This window comes from Loxodonta africana, chromosome 8 (assembly GCF_030014295.1).
Source record: "Loxodonta africana isolate mLoxAfr1 chromosome 8, mLoxAfr1.hap2, whole genome shotgun sequence".
NCBI classification, from domain to species: Eukaryota; Metazoa; Chordata; class Mammalia; order Proboscidea; family Elephantidae; genus Loxodonta; species Loxodonta africana.
In genome coordinates, this window is record NC_087349.1 from 27,326,595 (window position 1) to 27,340,259 (window position 13,665).

At 40.0% G+C, this 13,665-nt stretch overlaps 1 protein-coding gene across 1 annotated transcript in view; it reads left to right on the forward strand.

The window, feature by feature from the left end:
• The first annotated feature begins 1,308 nt into the window (after nucleotides 1-1,308).
• AASS (aminoadipate-semialdehyde synthase) overlaps nucleotides 1,309-13,665 on the forward strand; it is a 52,063-nt gene continuing 39,706 nt past the window's right edge. The window contains exons 1-5 of the mRNA XM_003407023.4: nucleotides 1,309-2,816; nucleotides 7,763-7,939; nucleotides 11,516-11,600; nucleotides 13,260-13,327; nucleotides 13,433-13,579. Coding sequence (XP_003407071.2) covers nucleotides 2,577-2,816; nucleotides 7,763-7,939; nucleotides 11,516-11,600; nucleotides 13,260-13,327; nucleotides 13,433-13,579 — 717 coding nt within the window. The 5' untranslated portion in view covers nucleotides 1,309-2,576. The remainder of the gene's footprint in view (nucleotides 2,817-7,762; nucleotides 7,940-11,515; nucleotides 11,601-13,259; nucleotides 13,328-13,432; nucleotides 13,580-13,665) is intronic.

Genomic DNA, 13,665 nt, shown 5'->3' on the forward strand with positions numbered 1-13,665 from the left:
CTGCTAACCAAAAGGTTGGCAGTTCGAATCCACCAGCTGCTCCTTGGAAATCCTGTATAGAGTTGCTGTGGGTCAGAATTGACTTGACAGCAACAGGTTTTTTTGGGTTTTTTTTTTTTTTTTTGATAATCAAATGTTTTTCCTAAAATATGCTTAAATTCAAGGTAGAGTTTATCTTGTCAGGGAGACAGAAATGGTTTTCAGTGGAAGACAGGAAAGGGTTTGAGAGAGGAACCCATACTGGATGGAGAACTGATCATTTACTATACTGTTAAAGTTGAGGTCATTTGGATCTGATTTCTTTCTGAAGCAAGAGCTGGCAGGAGAGTAATAGCATGTGTCAGGTCTGCACGGTGTGGATCTGTATGCTTTGGTAAAGAGGAGAAAATCCCGAGTGTTAGACATTCCTAGGAATCCTGCTTCTGTTTAAAAACAACGACTCTGGTGGGACAGGCTGCAGTTCAGTTTCTTCACTTGTAAAATGGAGATAATAATGGCAGCTACTTACAGGATTGGTGCAAGGAGGAAATGAAATCATGTCTGTAAAGCGCTCAGTATAGTGTTTGGTATATAATATCTAATCAGTGGTAACTATTGTTATATTGCTGTGAAAACGAAAATGACAGAAATTCTGGTTTAAGAATTCCCTGCCTGTAAAAAGTGAAAGTAAATTCCCAAATGAAATTCCAGTTTCATTTCAGTCCCTGCCACTCTTCCCTTTCCTTTCCTAGTTCCTGTAGAAAGTCTGCCATTACAAATACATATCCCTGTTTTACATGTGTGTATGGCTGTCCCTCCTGCCATTCCCTATCCCAAGAACACACAAAGGAGGTGGGAAGGAGGAGGAGAGATTGCCGCTGAGTCTGGGAAGGAAGCTGTGATTATAAATCAAGTGTGTGCTGAGGGAGGAATTGTCCAGGAATCAGAGAGATTAAATGATCTGAGCATGCTCCCTTGTGCTAGGGTGAAGAATTGCAACTCAGAATAGAAGATACAAGACCATGTGGTCACCTATGAGTACACGCATTTTGGTCCCTGTTGGGAAGATGAGACCATATCTGGATATATGCATGTGCTCAAAGGAATCACTGTCTTTGGACCAAGGCTTCCAACCAGTTCATTCTGGTTCAGACCCCTGCTGAGAATTTGCATTTTTAACAAGTTCCCAGGCGATGCTAATGCTGCTGGCTTGGGACCAGTTCTGAGAACCACTAGTAGAGCAGTGGGTCTCAAAATGTATTATACATAAGAATCACCTGGGGATCTTGTTAAAATGTAATTCCTGATTCAGTATATATGGGGTGGAAATGCAAATTCTCAGCAGGGTTTTGAATCAGAACAAACCAGTTTGAAGCCTTGCTTTGGACTTAGTTTTATTTACTGTGTTGGACACATCATGAGTCTTTTGTAAATACTTCTTGACTGAATGAATGAGTGGAATTATGAAATCTGAAGCAGCAGTTAGAAAACTGGTTGAGGTTTAATGTAATGTAGTAGGATGTGGCAGGGAGAGGAAACCCAGGGAGGAGGAACAGCATGTTTAGAGAAGGGCTTTGAACTGGTTCATTCCGGTTCGAACCCCTGCTAAAAATTTGCATTTCTAACAAGTTCTCTGCTGAGAATTTGTATTTCCACCCCAGGTATACTGAATGAGAATCTGTCTTTTAACAAGATCCCCAGATGATTCTTATGTATAACGTCCCCAAAACTTGTTAGAAATGCAAATTCTCAGCACGGTTTTAAACTAGAATAAAATGGTTTGAAGCCTTGGTTTAGAACAACAAAGGACAGTGAGGGTGAGGCTGCATGGAGAGATGGGGGGGTCACAGGCAGGGGCAGAGTGATTTAGGGCTGTGCTCCTCAAACTTCTAACACCCGTGATGAAAGACCAGGTTTGTTTGTTTACTTGCTTTGTTTTCTTAAATTTCCACCCTTTTGAGTACTAATGCTTTTGTAAAATTCAATAACTGAATTACGAGGAAAATGATCAGGTGATATAAAAGTTACTAAATGCTCACTTTCCATGTCTAACATGTCTGATCACCAACCGACAGATAACAGTTCACTGACCATGCTGGGTTGTAGATTGCACTCTGAGTAGAATTGGTTTAGGGAACAGTCAGAGGTGAAGCTGGAAAGAGGTCAGACCTAGACTGTGAAGAGCCTTATACAGTACTGCATTCTGATGTCATCAGAATTGGGACTAATTTGGATGGGCTGCTTTCTATTACCCTCCTGGGTTTGCACTGCAAATTAATTTGTTGAAAACTTTTATGCTGAGTAGATGTTTGATAAAAACACATTAAAAACTATGTCAGCTTAGCAATTATTGATTAGTGTAACATAAATTACTCTGTATTTCTCTATTTTGGGATTGTACATGCTGTTTTGGAAACTTGCGTTGCTGTAAGTAGCATAACTTTTCCAAGTGTTCCCCCTAAACCCCGTCTATTCTTCTCTATCTTGTATCAGCTATTATTTGAGTTGGTTGAATTTTACAGCAGATTTCTAAAGAGACCAGAACTGCCCTGAACTGCCCTGTAGGCACTCCCTGCCTTTTGTTGTCTTGCTCTCTGATGCTTTCTTCACAGTCACCAGGTTTCAAGATGCTGCGAGTACAGAGGACCACACTGGGCAGGCTGGGGCTCAGCCTCTCCCGGGGCTTTCACCACAAAGCAGTGGTGGCCGTCAGGCGGGAGGACGTGAACTCCTGGGAGAGACGGGCGCCACTAGCCCCCAAACACATCAAAGGCATCACCAAGCTGGGCTATAAGGTCTTAATACAGCCTTCAAATCGGCGGGCCATTCATGATAAGGTAAATATTTCTGGTTTTTAAAATATGTAGGAATAAGAATAGACCGAGATAAATAAAGACACTAAGAAGTACGCAAGAAAAGGGGACAATTTTGGTAAATGCTATAACATATATAATTTTGCAACAACAGGATAACAACCAAAAAATACGTGTGTGATTATGTAGCTAGATATGTGTGCGTGTGTGTGTAAGGAAGGCATATGTGAGTGTATGGGCGTGCATGTATAGGTGTACTTGTAGGCATATGTATATACACATTTGTGTGTGCTGCATGTATATCCATATATATGTAACAAAGCAGCACATAGGGGCACAGTTACGGAGGCTTCCTAAACGTATCCAAACAGTATTCTTGCAGTATTGGTTTACTGGGTTAAAAGGCTTCAGACCATAGTCTCATGGAACAACTTAGTCAGTTGGTATAATGTAGTTCACAAAGGTAATGTTCTACATCCTAGTTTGGTGAGTAGCATCTGGGATCTTAAAATCTTGTGAGCGGCCATCTAAGACACAACACAATAAAATATTGTTAAAGAGAATATGTGGGAATAAAACGAACCTGTGTGTGAAAATTAAGGAGCATATCAGTGAACATAAAATGTTTGCTAGGGTTACTTTAACATCGCTTGGCATTAGGGAGACAAAAGTAAACAGAGCACCATACTGGCTTCCAGGGAGCACTTTCTTTGGTAGAGCTTAATCATGAGTGTTTACCTTGTGAAGCCCTTTAAGGTCATCCATCACTCTGATATATTTCATTCTGTTTAATGGCTGTGTAGTAAGTACACCATTGTACTGTGATTTATTTAACCAGGCTATTTAAAAAAAAAAATTTTTTTTTTTTACTCTAAATGGACAAATGGACTGTTTTCAAAGAAGCCAAGCAGAAACTACAAGTTCATTTGTTTACTGTCTCTCCTCACCGTCTTTACCTTGCTTTAAAGTGGACTCCTAACTAGATGTATCTTCATTTCATCCAAATGCCACATTGATGCTCCTTTAACTCTGTCCTGATCATACCACCCCTTTATTTAAAAATATGAAACGACTGTCTATTGCCTCCGTACATTAGCTGTGCCATCTGGAGCAAATCTGTAAGCCTCAGGCTTCCTTTTGGTAAAATGGGGGTAATAATAGTACCTATCTCTTGGGAGTTTTATGAGAATTAAATAACTCAGCCAAAGACTTTAGCAAAGCACATAGTAATTTATCAATAAACATCAATGATTATTACTATTATTGGTATTTATTGTCCAGTAAAGCTCATTTGTTGTTGTTGTTATTAGGTGCCCTTCGGTCAGTTCCAACTCATAGCAACCCGGTGTATAACAGAAGGAAACACTGCCTGGTCCTGCACCATCCTCACAATCATTGCTATGTTTGAGCTCATTGTTGCAGCCATTGTGTCGATCCGTCTTGTTGAGGATCTTCCTTTTTTTTCCCTGACCCTCTACTTTACCAAGCGTGATGTCCTTCTCTAGGCGCTGATGCCTCCTGATGATATATCCAAAGTATGTGAGATGAAGTCTTGCCATCCTGCCTTCTAAGAAGGATTCTGGCTGTACTTTTTCCATGACTGATTTGTTCTTTCTGGCAGTCCATGGTATAGTCAATATTCTTTGCCAACACTATAATTCAAAGGCATCAGTGGTCCTGAAAGCTATACTCCATCCACATCATTAAGGTCAACTTTACTTTGAGGAGGCAGCTCTTCCCCAGTTGTATTTTGAGTGCCTCCCAACCTGAGGGGCTCATCTTCTGGCACTCTATCAAACAGTGTTCTGCTGCTATTCATAAAGTTTTCACTGGCAATTTTTTTTTTTTTTAAAGTAGGTTGCCAAGTCCTTCTTCCCAGTCTGTATTAATATGGAAGCTCTGCTGAAACCTGTCCACTATGAGTGACCCTGTTGGTATTTCAAATACCAGTGGCATAGCTTTCAGCATCACAGCAACATGCAAGCCACCACAGTACAACAAAGTGACAGACGAGTGGTGGAATAAAGCTTATATTACTCCTGAATATCATGATGATATTCAGCCTCCTTTTCCAAATTAATTTACCTATTATGCCTTAAATGTCTCCTTGCTTTCCTGACTCCATATTTTTTTTTATATACATTCAATGCCTCTCAGTGACATTACTCCTCTGTATTTCCCATCTTAATCTCTCCAAATCCTACCTAGTATTTTAGGTTAATTTTAAATTTTCACATTTCATTGATCATCCCACCTAGGAATTATCTCAATATCCATTAAGCTACTACATCACTTAGATTCTGTTGATCGTAATGTTCTCTCAACTTCTGCCTTATTTTACTGTGATCCTGGCTTATTTACTATATTTTGTGAGCTCCTTTACAGGAGGGATCTTGTCTTATTTTGTGTCTTATCATCTCAGCTTGAAGGCAGTCCACTAGACAAAATATCAAAAAACCAAAACTCATTGCTGTCAGGTCAATTCTGACAGATAGCAACCCTGTAGGACAGAGTAGAACTGCTCCATAGGTTTTCCCAGGCTGTAATCTTTACGGAAGCAGGCTGCCACATCTTTCTCTGATGGAGTGGCTAGTGGGTTCAAACCACAGACCTTTTTTTTTTTTTAATTAACTTTTATTGAACTTCAAGTGAACGTTTACAAATCAAGTCAGTCTGTCACATATAAGTTTATATACATCTTACTCCATACTCCCACTTGCTCTCCCCCTAATGAGTCAGCCCTTTCAGTCTCTCCTTTCGTGACAACTTTGCCAGCCTCCAACTCTCTCTATCCTCCCATCCCCCCTCCAGACAGGAGATGCCAACACAGCCTCAAGTGTCCACCTGATATAATTAGCTCACTCTTCATCAGCATTTCTCTCCTACCCACTGTCCAGTTCCTTTCAAGTCTGATGAGTTGTCTTCGGGGATGGTTCCTGTCCTGTGCCAACAGAAGGTTTGGGGACCATGACCGCCGGGATTCCTCTAGTCACAGTCAGACCATTAAGTATGGTCTTTTTATGAGAATTTGGGGTCTGCATCCCACTGATCTCCTGCTCCCTCAGGGGTTCTCTATTGTGCTCCCTGTCAGGGCAGTCATCGATTGTGGCCGGGCACCAACTAGTTCTTCTGGTCTCAGGATGATGTAGGTCTCTGGTTCACGTGGCCCTTTCTGTCTCTTGGGCTCTTAGTTGTCGTGTGACCTTGGTGTTCTTCATTTTCCTTTGCTCCAGGTGGGTTGAGACCAATTGATGCATCTTAGATGGCCGCTTGTTAGCATTTAAGACCCCAGACGCCACATTTCAAAGTGGGATGCAGAATGATTTCATAATAGAATTATTTTGCCAATTGACTTAGAAGTCCCCTTAAACCATGGTTCCCAAACCCCCGCCCTTGCTCCGCTGACCTTTGAAGCATTCATTTTATCCCGGAAACTTCTTTGCTTTTGGTCCAGTCCAATTGAGCTGACCTTCCATGTATTGAGTGTTGTCCTTCCCTTCACCTAAAGCAGTTCTTATCTACTAGTTAATCAGTAAAAAAAACCCCTCTCCCTCCCTCCCCCCCTCGTAACCACAAAAGTATGTGTTCTTCTCAGTTTATACTATTTCTCAAGATCTTATAATAGTGGTCTTATACAATATTTGTCCTTTTGCCTCTGACTGATTTCGCTCAGCATAATGCCTTCCAGGTTCCTCCATGTTATGAAATGTTTCACAGACTCGTCACTGTTCTTTATCGATGCGTAGTATTCCATTGTGTGAATATACCACAATTCATTTAGCCATTCATCCGTTGATGGACACCTTGGTTGCTTCCAGCTTTTTGCTATTGTAAACAGTGCTGCAATAAACATGGGTGTGCATATATCTGTTTGTGTGAAGGCTCTTGTTTCTCTAGGGTATATTCCAAGGAGTGGGATTTCTGGGTTGTATGGTAGTTCTATTTCTAACTGTTTAAGATAATGCCAGATAGATTTCCAAAGTGGTTGTACCATTTTACATCCCCACCAGCAGTATATAAGAGTTCCAATCTCTCTGCAGCCTCTCCAACATTTATTATTTTGTGTGTTTTGGATTAATGCCAGCCTTGTTGGAGGGAGATGGAATCTCATCGTAGTTTTAATCTGCATTTCTCTAATGGCTAATGATCGAGAACATTTTCTCATGTATCTGTTAGCTGCCTGAGTATCTTCTTTAGTGAAGTGTGTGTTCATATCCTTTGCCCACTTCTTGATTGGGTTGTTTGTCTTTTTGTGGTTGAGTTTTGACAGAATCATGTAGATTTTAGAGATCAGGCACTGGTCGGAGATGTCATAGCTGAAAATTCTTTCCCAGTCTGTAGGTGGTCTTTTTACTCTTTTGGTGAAGTCTTTAGATGAGCATAGGTGTTTGATTTTTAGGAGCTCCCAGTTATCTGAAAACCACAGACCTTTTGATTAACAGCCGAGCACTTTAACCGCTGCACCACCAGGGCTCCCTATTGTATGAAATAGAATAGTCATAAATACTAAAGTTCCCTAGGTGGCTCAATACTAACTGAACCAAAAGAAATGAAAAGTAAACATTGTAGATATATGTCTTATCTTTTAAAAATGTAACTGAGCAGTGAATCACTATTTAACATTTAAAGTTTCAGTCAGTGCATTGTTGGTACAAAATATGCATTTCACAAGTATAGTTATTTAAATTGCATATGTTAGTGGTTGTAATAAAGCTATAAACTGTTCTTCAATATGAGTATGTGCTAAATTTTCAAATTTTTTTTTTTTTTTGCTATAGAACTCAAGCATGATGGATTTTCTTTAACACGCAAGGAAAAACATTAGAAGTATTTGTCCTATTATTTGTTCTAATCTGTACAGAATTGTTATTCCTTCAGAATTATGCCTTTATTCGCCACCCCTATTTGTTAAAGGAAATAGGAATTCAGAAAATGAGGGGAATAATCTTTAATCAAAATTACGTTCCCAGGAATACGTCAAAGCTGGTGGTATTCTTCAGGAAGATATTTCTGAAGCTTGTCTGATTTTGGGAGTTAAGAGACCCCCAGAGGAAAAATTAATGCCCAAGAAGACCTATGCCTTCTTCTCCCACACAATAAAAGCGCAAGAGGCCAATATGGCCTTGTTGGATGAGATCCTAAAACAGGTAATTAGTGACCGATATTCAGAAATGTTAACACGGATGAATAATAATTTTTGCTTTTAGCTCTCCATGGAGTTTTAGTTTTCTTTCATCATCAAGGAAATACATCACCTCATGTTACTCACATCCACGGGAAGAGTGGTCTACAAGATGGTGCCTGGACAGTTCTGCTGCTCTTCAGGGCTCCTTTGCTGTGCAAGTTTAGGGTTTGTAATGACAGGAACCAAGCATAGTCCATTCTTTTTATAGTCTTATATGGAAAGAATGATAAAAGCTTTTCCTCCAAATGACCACCAATTCTAAAACCAATTTTTCCGTTACTACCAAGTAGAATTTTAGAGCTGAAAAGAACCTAGGGATCATATAATCCACTACTCTTATTTTTCAGATGGGGCCCAGAGAGGTAAATTGACTTAGCTGAGTTTGCACAGCTCTGTGGTGCCAGAGCTGGACTGCAAACCATTTTTGTTTTTATTAACATTCATCATGGGAAAAAGCACTTTTTGGGATACAAATACGTTGGAAAAGCTAGCAGCTGTTTAAAATATAGGGTAGTCACAAGCAACAAATATCGGCTGCATGTCTGCAATGTGTCTGACACTGTTTACTGCATGAAAGTACAAAATGGTAAGATATTCCTGTCTTCACAGAGTTTACATTCTAGTGGGAGAAGACAGATGATAAGCAAATAATAATACATTTTTTGTTTCACTTGGTGTAAGTGTAATGGAAATAAATATAGAAGGAGAAAAGGAATGCTGGACACTGGGAGAAGTGAGGATGCTGGTTTAAATGGGATGGCTAGGGAGGACCTCATCAAGAAGTTGGCATTTGAGCAAAAATTTGAAAGACGGGAGAGAATAAGCCATATCCATTTGGCAAAGAGTATTTCAAGCAGAGAGAATAGTAGTGCAAAGGCTTGAGGGTCTTTCTGAGTGGAAGGTTAGAGAAGATCATGCTCTAAAAAGCTTATTCTGAGGCGAATACCAAAACCAAAAAACCCACTGCTGTCTAGTTGATTCTGGAGATAAAAGTTTATTAATTGTTACCAGGAACTGGGGGGAGGAGGAAATAGGGGGTTATTAGTAAGGAGTACTGAGTTTCCGTTTAGGAGGACGCAAAACATTTGAAAATATATAATGGTGATGGTTGCACGGCCTGGTGAATGTAATTCATGTTATTGAATTGTACACTTAAAAATGGTTAAAATGGTAAGTGGTGTATATTTTTCCCACAATGAGAAGAAAAGCTAATCCTCCCTGCTGTGGGAACATACCAGTAGTTGGGGGTAGGCAAAAAGAGCACGATTGGTAAGGAGACTGTTAGTCTAGGCTAGTCTAGACTCTGGGCCGCAGATGTTGGTGGCTTGTACCACACTTGTGGAAATGGTGGTTGTGATACATGGGCATTTAGATCCTGCATGTATTTTAGACATTGGGTCTTGCAGGATTCATGGGTGGGGTGTGAGAAGAAGAGAGGAGCCAGGGATGTTTCCAAGGTTTTGGCCCAAGCAGCTGGAAAGAAGGTGTTGCCATAGATTGAGATGGGAATGAAAGAGAAGCAGTCTTGTCTGGGAGGGTCAGGAGTTGAGTTTAGGGCCTGTTGAGTTTGAGATGCCTCTTTGGCATTCAAGTGAACATGCTGAGTGTCTGTTGGATATGAACCTGTAGCTCAGGATGGTGACCTGAGCTAGAGATTGCAGCTGTCAGAGACTAGATGGTATTGAAAAACATGAAACTGGATGAATGCAGGAAGTGAGCAGATAGAGAGGAAGTCCAAGGTCAAAGTCCTGGGGTAAGGATGTTTGAGCATTAAAAATTAGACTATAGTCTGAAAATTGTGGAGAGGATAGGAGAGTTCACAATGCAGGAAAATGTATTTTATATAGGAATATAGAAAACCCTGGTGGTGTAGTGGTTAAGAGCTACAGGTGCTAACCAAAAGGCAGCAGTTTGAATCCACCAGGCACTCCTCGAAAACCCTATGGGGCAGTTCTACTCTGTCATTTAGGGTTGCTATGAGTAGAAATAGGCTCGACAGCAAGAAGCCGTGTTTTTTTTTTTAAATAGAAATATAGAGTTCATTGATATTATTTTCAAATACACCGGACCTGGGCTATAGTTAATTTGCATTGTTTTTGAAGAACTTCAAAAAGTAATTAATAAAAATAATATTATAAGAGGAATTTTTCACCTTAAGCAAGTAAACTCTTTAAAAAGTATTTTTGAATCACTTTCGTTATGTGAAATTTTGTTCATTCCAAGAAACTTAATAAAAACAGACCCAGCCGGACTGCTTTTTGGCAGCATTTTGAAACCAATTACTTGGAGTTAGGTGAATATTCAACAACATCCTTAAATTCATGCACTTGGTAAATATGGTATGATCCTTGAGGAAATAAAATGACCATTTAAAACATTCTCTAATTACGATATTTCAATAACTTTTAAGCATGAATTAATAAGGCTTTCCCAAGAGAGGGAAAGGCTTGCAAGGAAAAAGGAAGAATGAGAAATTAGTGAAGGAAGTGAAAAGAAGGCATTTGGTACTTTTGAAATGCAGCTTACCTGTAGGAAGTTGGATAGGGAGACAAAGGGCAAGAGAGAGAGAAAGAGCTTTGTATAAGGACTTGAGAGGGAGTGTTGTTATTGTTTTTAAGGTAGAGGAGACCTTGGTGGGTTCAGGCTGAGAGGAATGAGCCAGCGAAAAGACAGATGATGCAGAAGAGAGGTAATAGTTGAAGGAGAGTGGTCTTGGAGGACATGGAAAATAGCTGGGATCTATCTCACAGGGATTAGTTTCAAATAGGAGGAGGGACAGGAAAGAAGGATATGAAGATGAGTGGGGATGTAGACACATTTGTAGCTGGTCCAGGGGAAGAAAGTTCAAGGAAATTATACATTTATTATTTCACTGACTACCATCAAGGGGTATTTAGCATCTTGCTAGGAACATTTTTTTTCATCTTCATTCTCTCTCAGTGATTCCTGCGATTGGTTTGTGACCTGGCATTTTCTAAATAGTTCATGGACCACCTCATGGCAACTTCTGTTAGCAAGTCAAGATATATTTTATAAGAGGAAAAAATGTGAAATAGTTTCTTACTCATTGTCTTAGTTATCTAGTGCTGCTAAAACAGAAATACCACAAGTGGATGGCTTTAACAAACAGAAATTTGTTTCCTCACAGTTCAGGAGGTTAGAAGTCCAAATTCAGGGTGCTGGCTCTAGGGCAAGTCTTTCTCTCTTGGTTGGCTCTGGAGGAAGGTCCTTGTCTCTTCTGAGCTTCTGCTCCTGGGGGATCTGCATGTGGCTTTCGTCCCATCTCTCCTCAGCTCACTAGTTTAATCTCTTTTAGATCTCAAAAAAGATTGACTCAAGATATACCCTACACTAATCCTGCCTCATTAACATAAAAAAGACAACCCACAAATGGGATTATAACCACAGGCACAGAGATTAGGATTTATAACATGTATTTTTTGGGGACATAATTCAATCCATAACACTCATATATGTGCTTTTACTCATTGATATCAAGCTTAATGGGCTTGATTTGAAATTCTGATCCTTTCTTCAGGAAATCCGACTTATTGATTATGAGAAAATGGTGGATCATAGAGGAATGCGGGTAGTGGCATTTGGACAGTGGGCAGGTGTGGCAGGTAGGTATGCGAGGGCTTTTACATCACCAGCTTTCTAACTTTGCCTGAGGAATAACTGTATGTTTTTGTCTTTATTTTTTCCTGTGGCAAGGGGATGGAAGGGTTCATTCCCACCAATAAAAATCAGCATAGAGTATGATTAAGTGTGATAAATATCAGAGGAATAGGAGATAAATTATTGAAAATATATTTTATTACAAAATTGAAAAGAAAAAGAGCAAGGAGAAACGTAACGACTATAGACAGGCTGTGATTTTTTCAGGTATCCTGTTTGGAAGGCTAGAGGGAGAGCCTAATTTGGTGATAAGACATTGGGGAGCAGAAGAAAGGGAAAAGGAGAAAAGGGAAAAATGGGAAAAGGCACAGGGCAGGGACAAACAGAGGAACAGTCTAGAAAGAACAAGAACTGGAGTTTGACAAAAAAGCTTAGATTGTTTTTGTCCTGATTAGCATTCTGTACTCTTCTCAGTTGAGAAACAACTGCAATAGGTTATGATTTTGTATCATATTAGACTATTTTAAGGTCAAAATAAGGTAGGTCATGTCTTTGGCCTTATTTGCTTGGTGGGAACATGGAGAGGGAAGGTTGTATTCCTAAAAGGAATAAAGGGAGAATGGATGCTGAGGTCTTTGTTACAATCTGAAGGATATCCAGTTTGAGACATCCATAAGGTTATTGGCTAGGTCTTAAAATTAAAAGACATTTCTGTATTGAAGATACAGATTTGGGGTCTTCAGCAAACAGACAGGATTTGAAATTTAGGACTGGATGAGATTACTTAGGAGAAAAAAAAAAAAAAAAGATTGAAGAGAATAGGGCCCAGGACAGAATTCTGAGGGTGACTAATGTGTAAGGAAAGGGCAGAGAACACTAATATAACAGGAAAGGGCAGGAGAAGAGGCGTCTACAGAAATGTAGGTTGAAAATGTTCAAGTTAGGGATGTTGAGAGAAGAGAGTGTTTCAAGGAAGAGGGAAGAGTCTATATTGCCCAGTTCTTCTGACAAGTCAAAATCTGAAAAATGTCCATTCAGCTTAGCTATTTAGGCCATTAAATAGTTATTGGGGGTCCTAAGGTCAATGGAGATTTTGTTTTTATTTTTTGTAGGTACGGGAAAGACTGCAGCATATTTAAATGCTGATAAAAATTATCCATTAGAAAGAGATAGTGAAGGAAATATTTCAGGAGTGAATTCCATGGGAAGTCAGGAAGGAATGGAATCTGTAGAATGTATGTAATGGAATCTGCAAGTGTAGAGATGAACCTTAGACAGGAGGAGGGGATCCAGCTGGGTTAGTGCATTTGGTGGCAGAAAGTTGAGGGGGATATATCTACTTAGGCTACTGAAAACCAAAAACCAAACCAAACCCTTGCAGTTGAGTTGATTCTGACTGACAGTGACCCTATAGGTCAGAGTAGAACTGCCCCATAGAGTTTCCAAGGAGCAGCTGGTGGATTCAAACTGCTTTTGAATTAGTAGCTGAGCTTTTAAACCACTGGGCCACCAGGGCTCCAAGGCTACAAAGACCCCTTCCAAATCTGAGATGCTATGGTCTGTGATTCCTCAGGGCACCAAGCAGGTTGAAGGAAGGGCAGAGAGAACAGCTTCAACTCCTTTCAACTAATAGTGGTCTTTCTATTGGTCTGATTCTGCAATAGGGATGATCAACATTTTACACGGAATGGGTTTAAGGCTCCTTGCTCTGGGACATCACACACCTTTTATGGTGAGACTTTTTTTTGTTTATTTTTTGGAAGTAAGTATCACACTTTTAGAACAGAACAATATCTCAGCTCGTAGACTAACCAGAATCACATGTGCTTACTTCTAGCACATTGGCATGGCTCATAACTACAGGAACAGCAGTCAGGCTGTGCAAGCTGTCCGCGATGCTGGCTATGAAATATCTCTGGGTTTGATGCCAAAGTCCATAGGGCCCTTAACATTTGTGTTCACAGGGACTGGTAATGTATCTAAGGTAAATCCTACCTGCCTTTTTCCTGTAAAACAGCTTGAGGCTCTGAAACTATCCCAAAGAATGTGGGCATTTCAGAGCACTGCTTT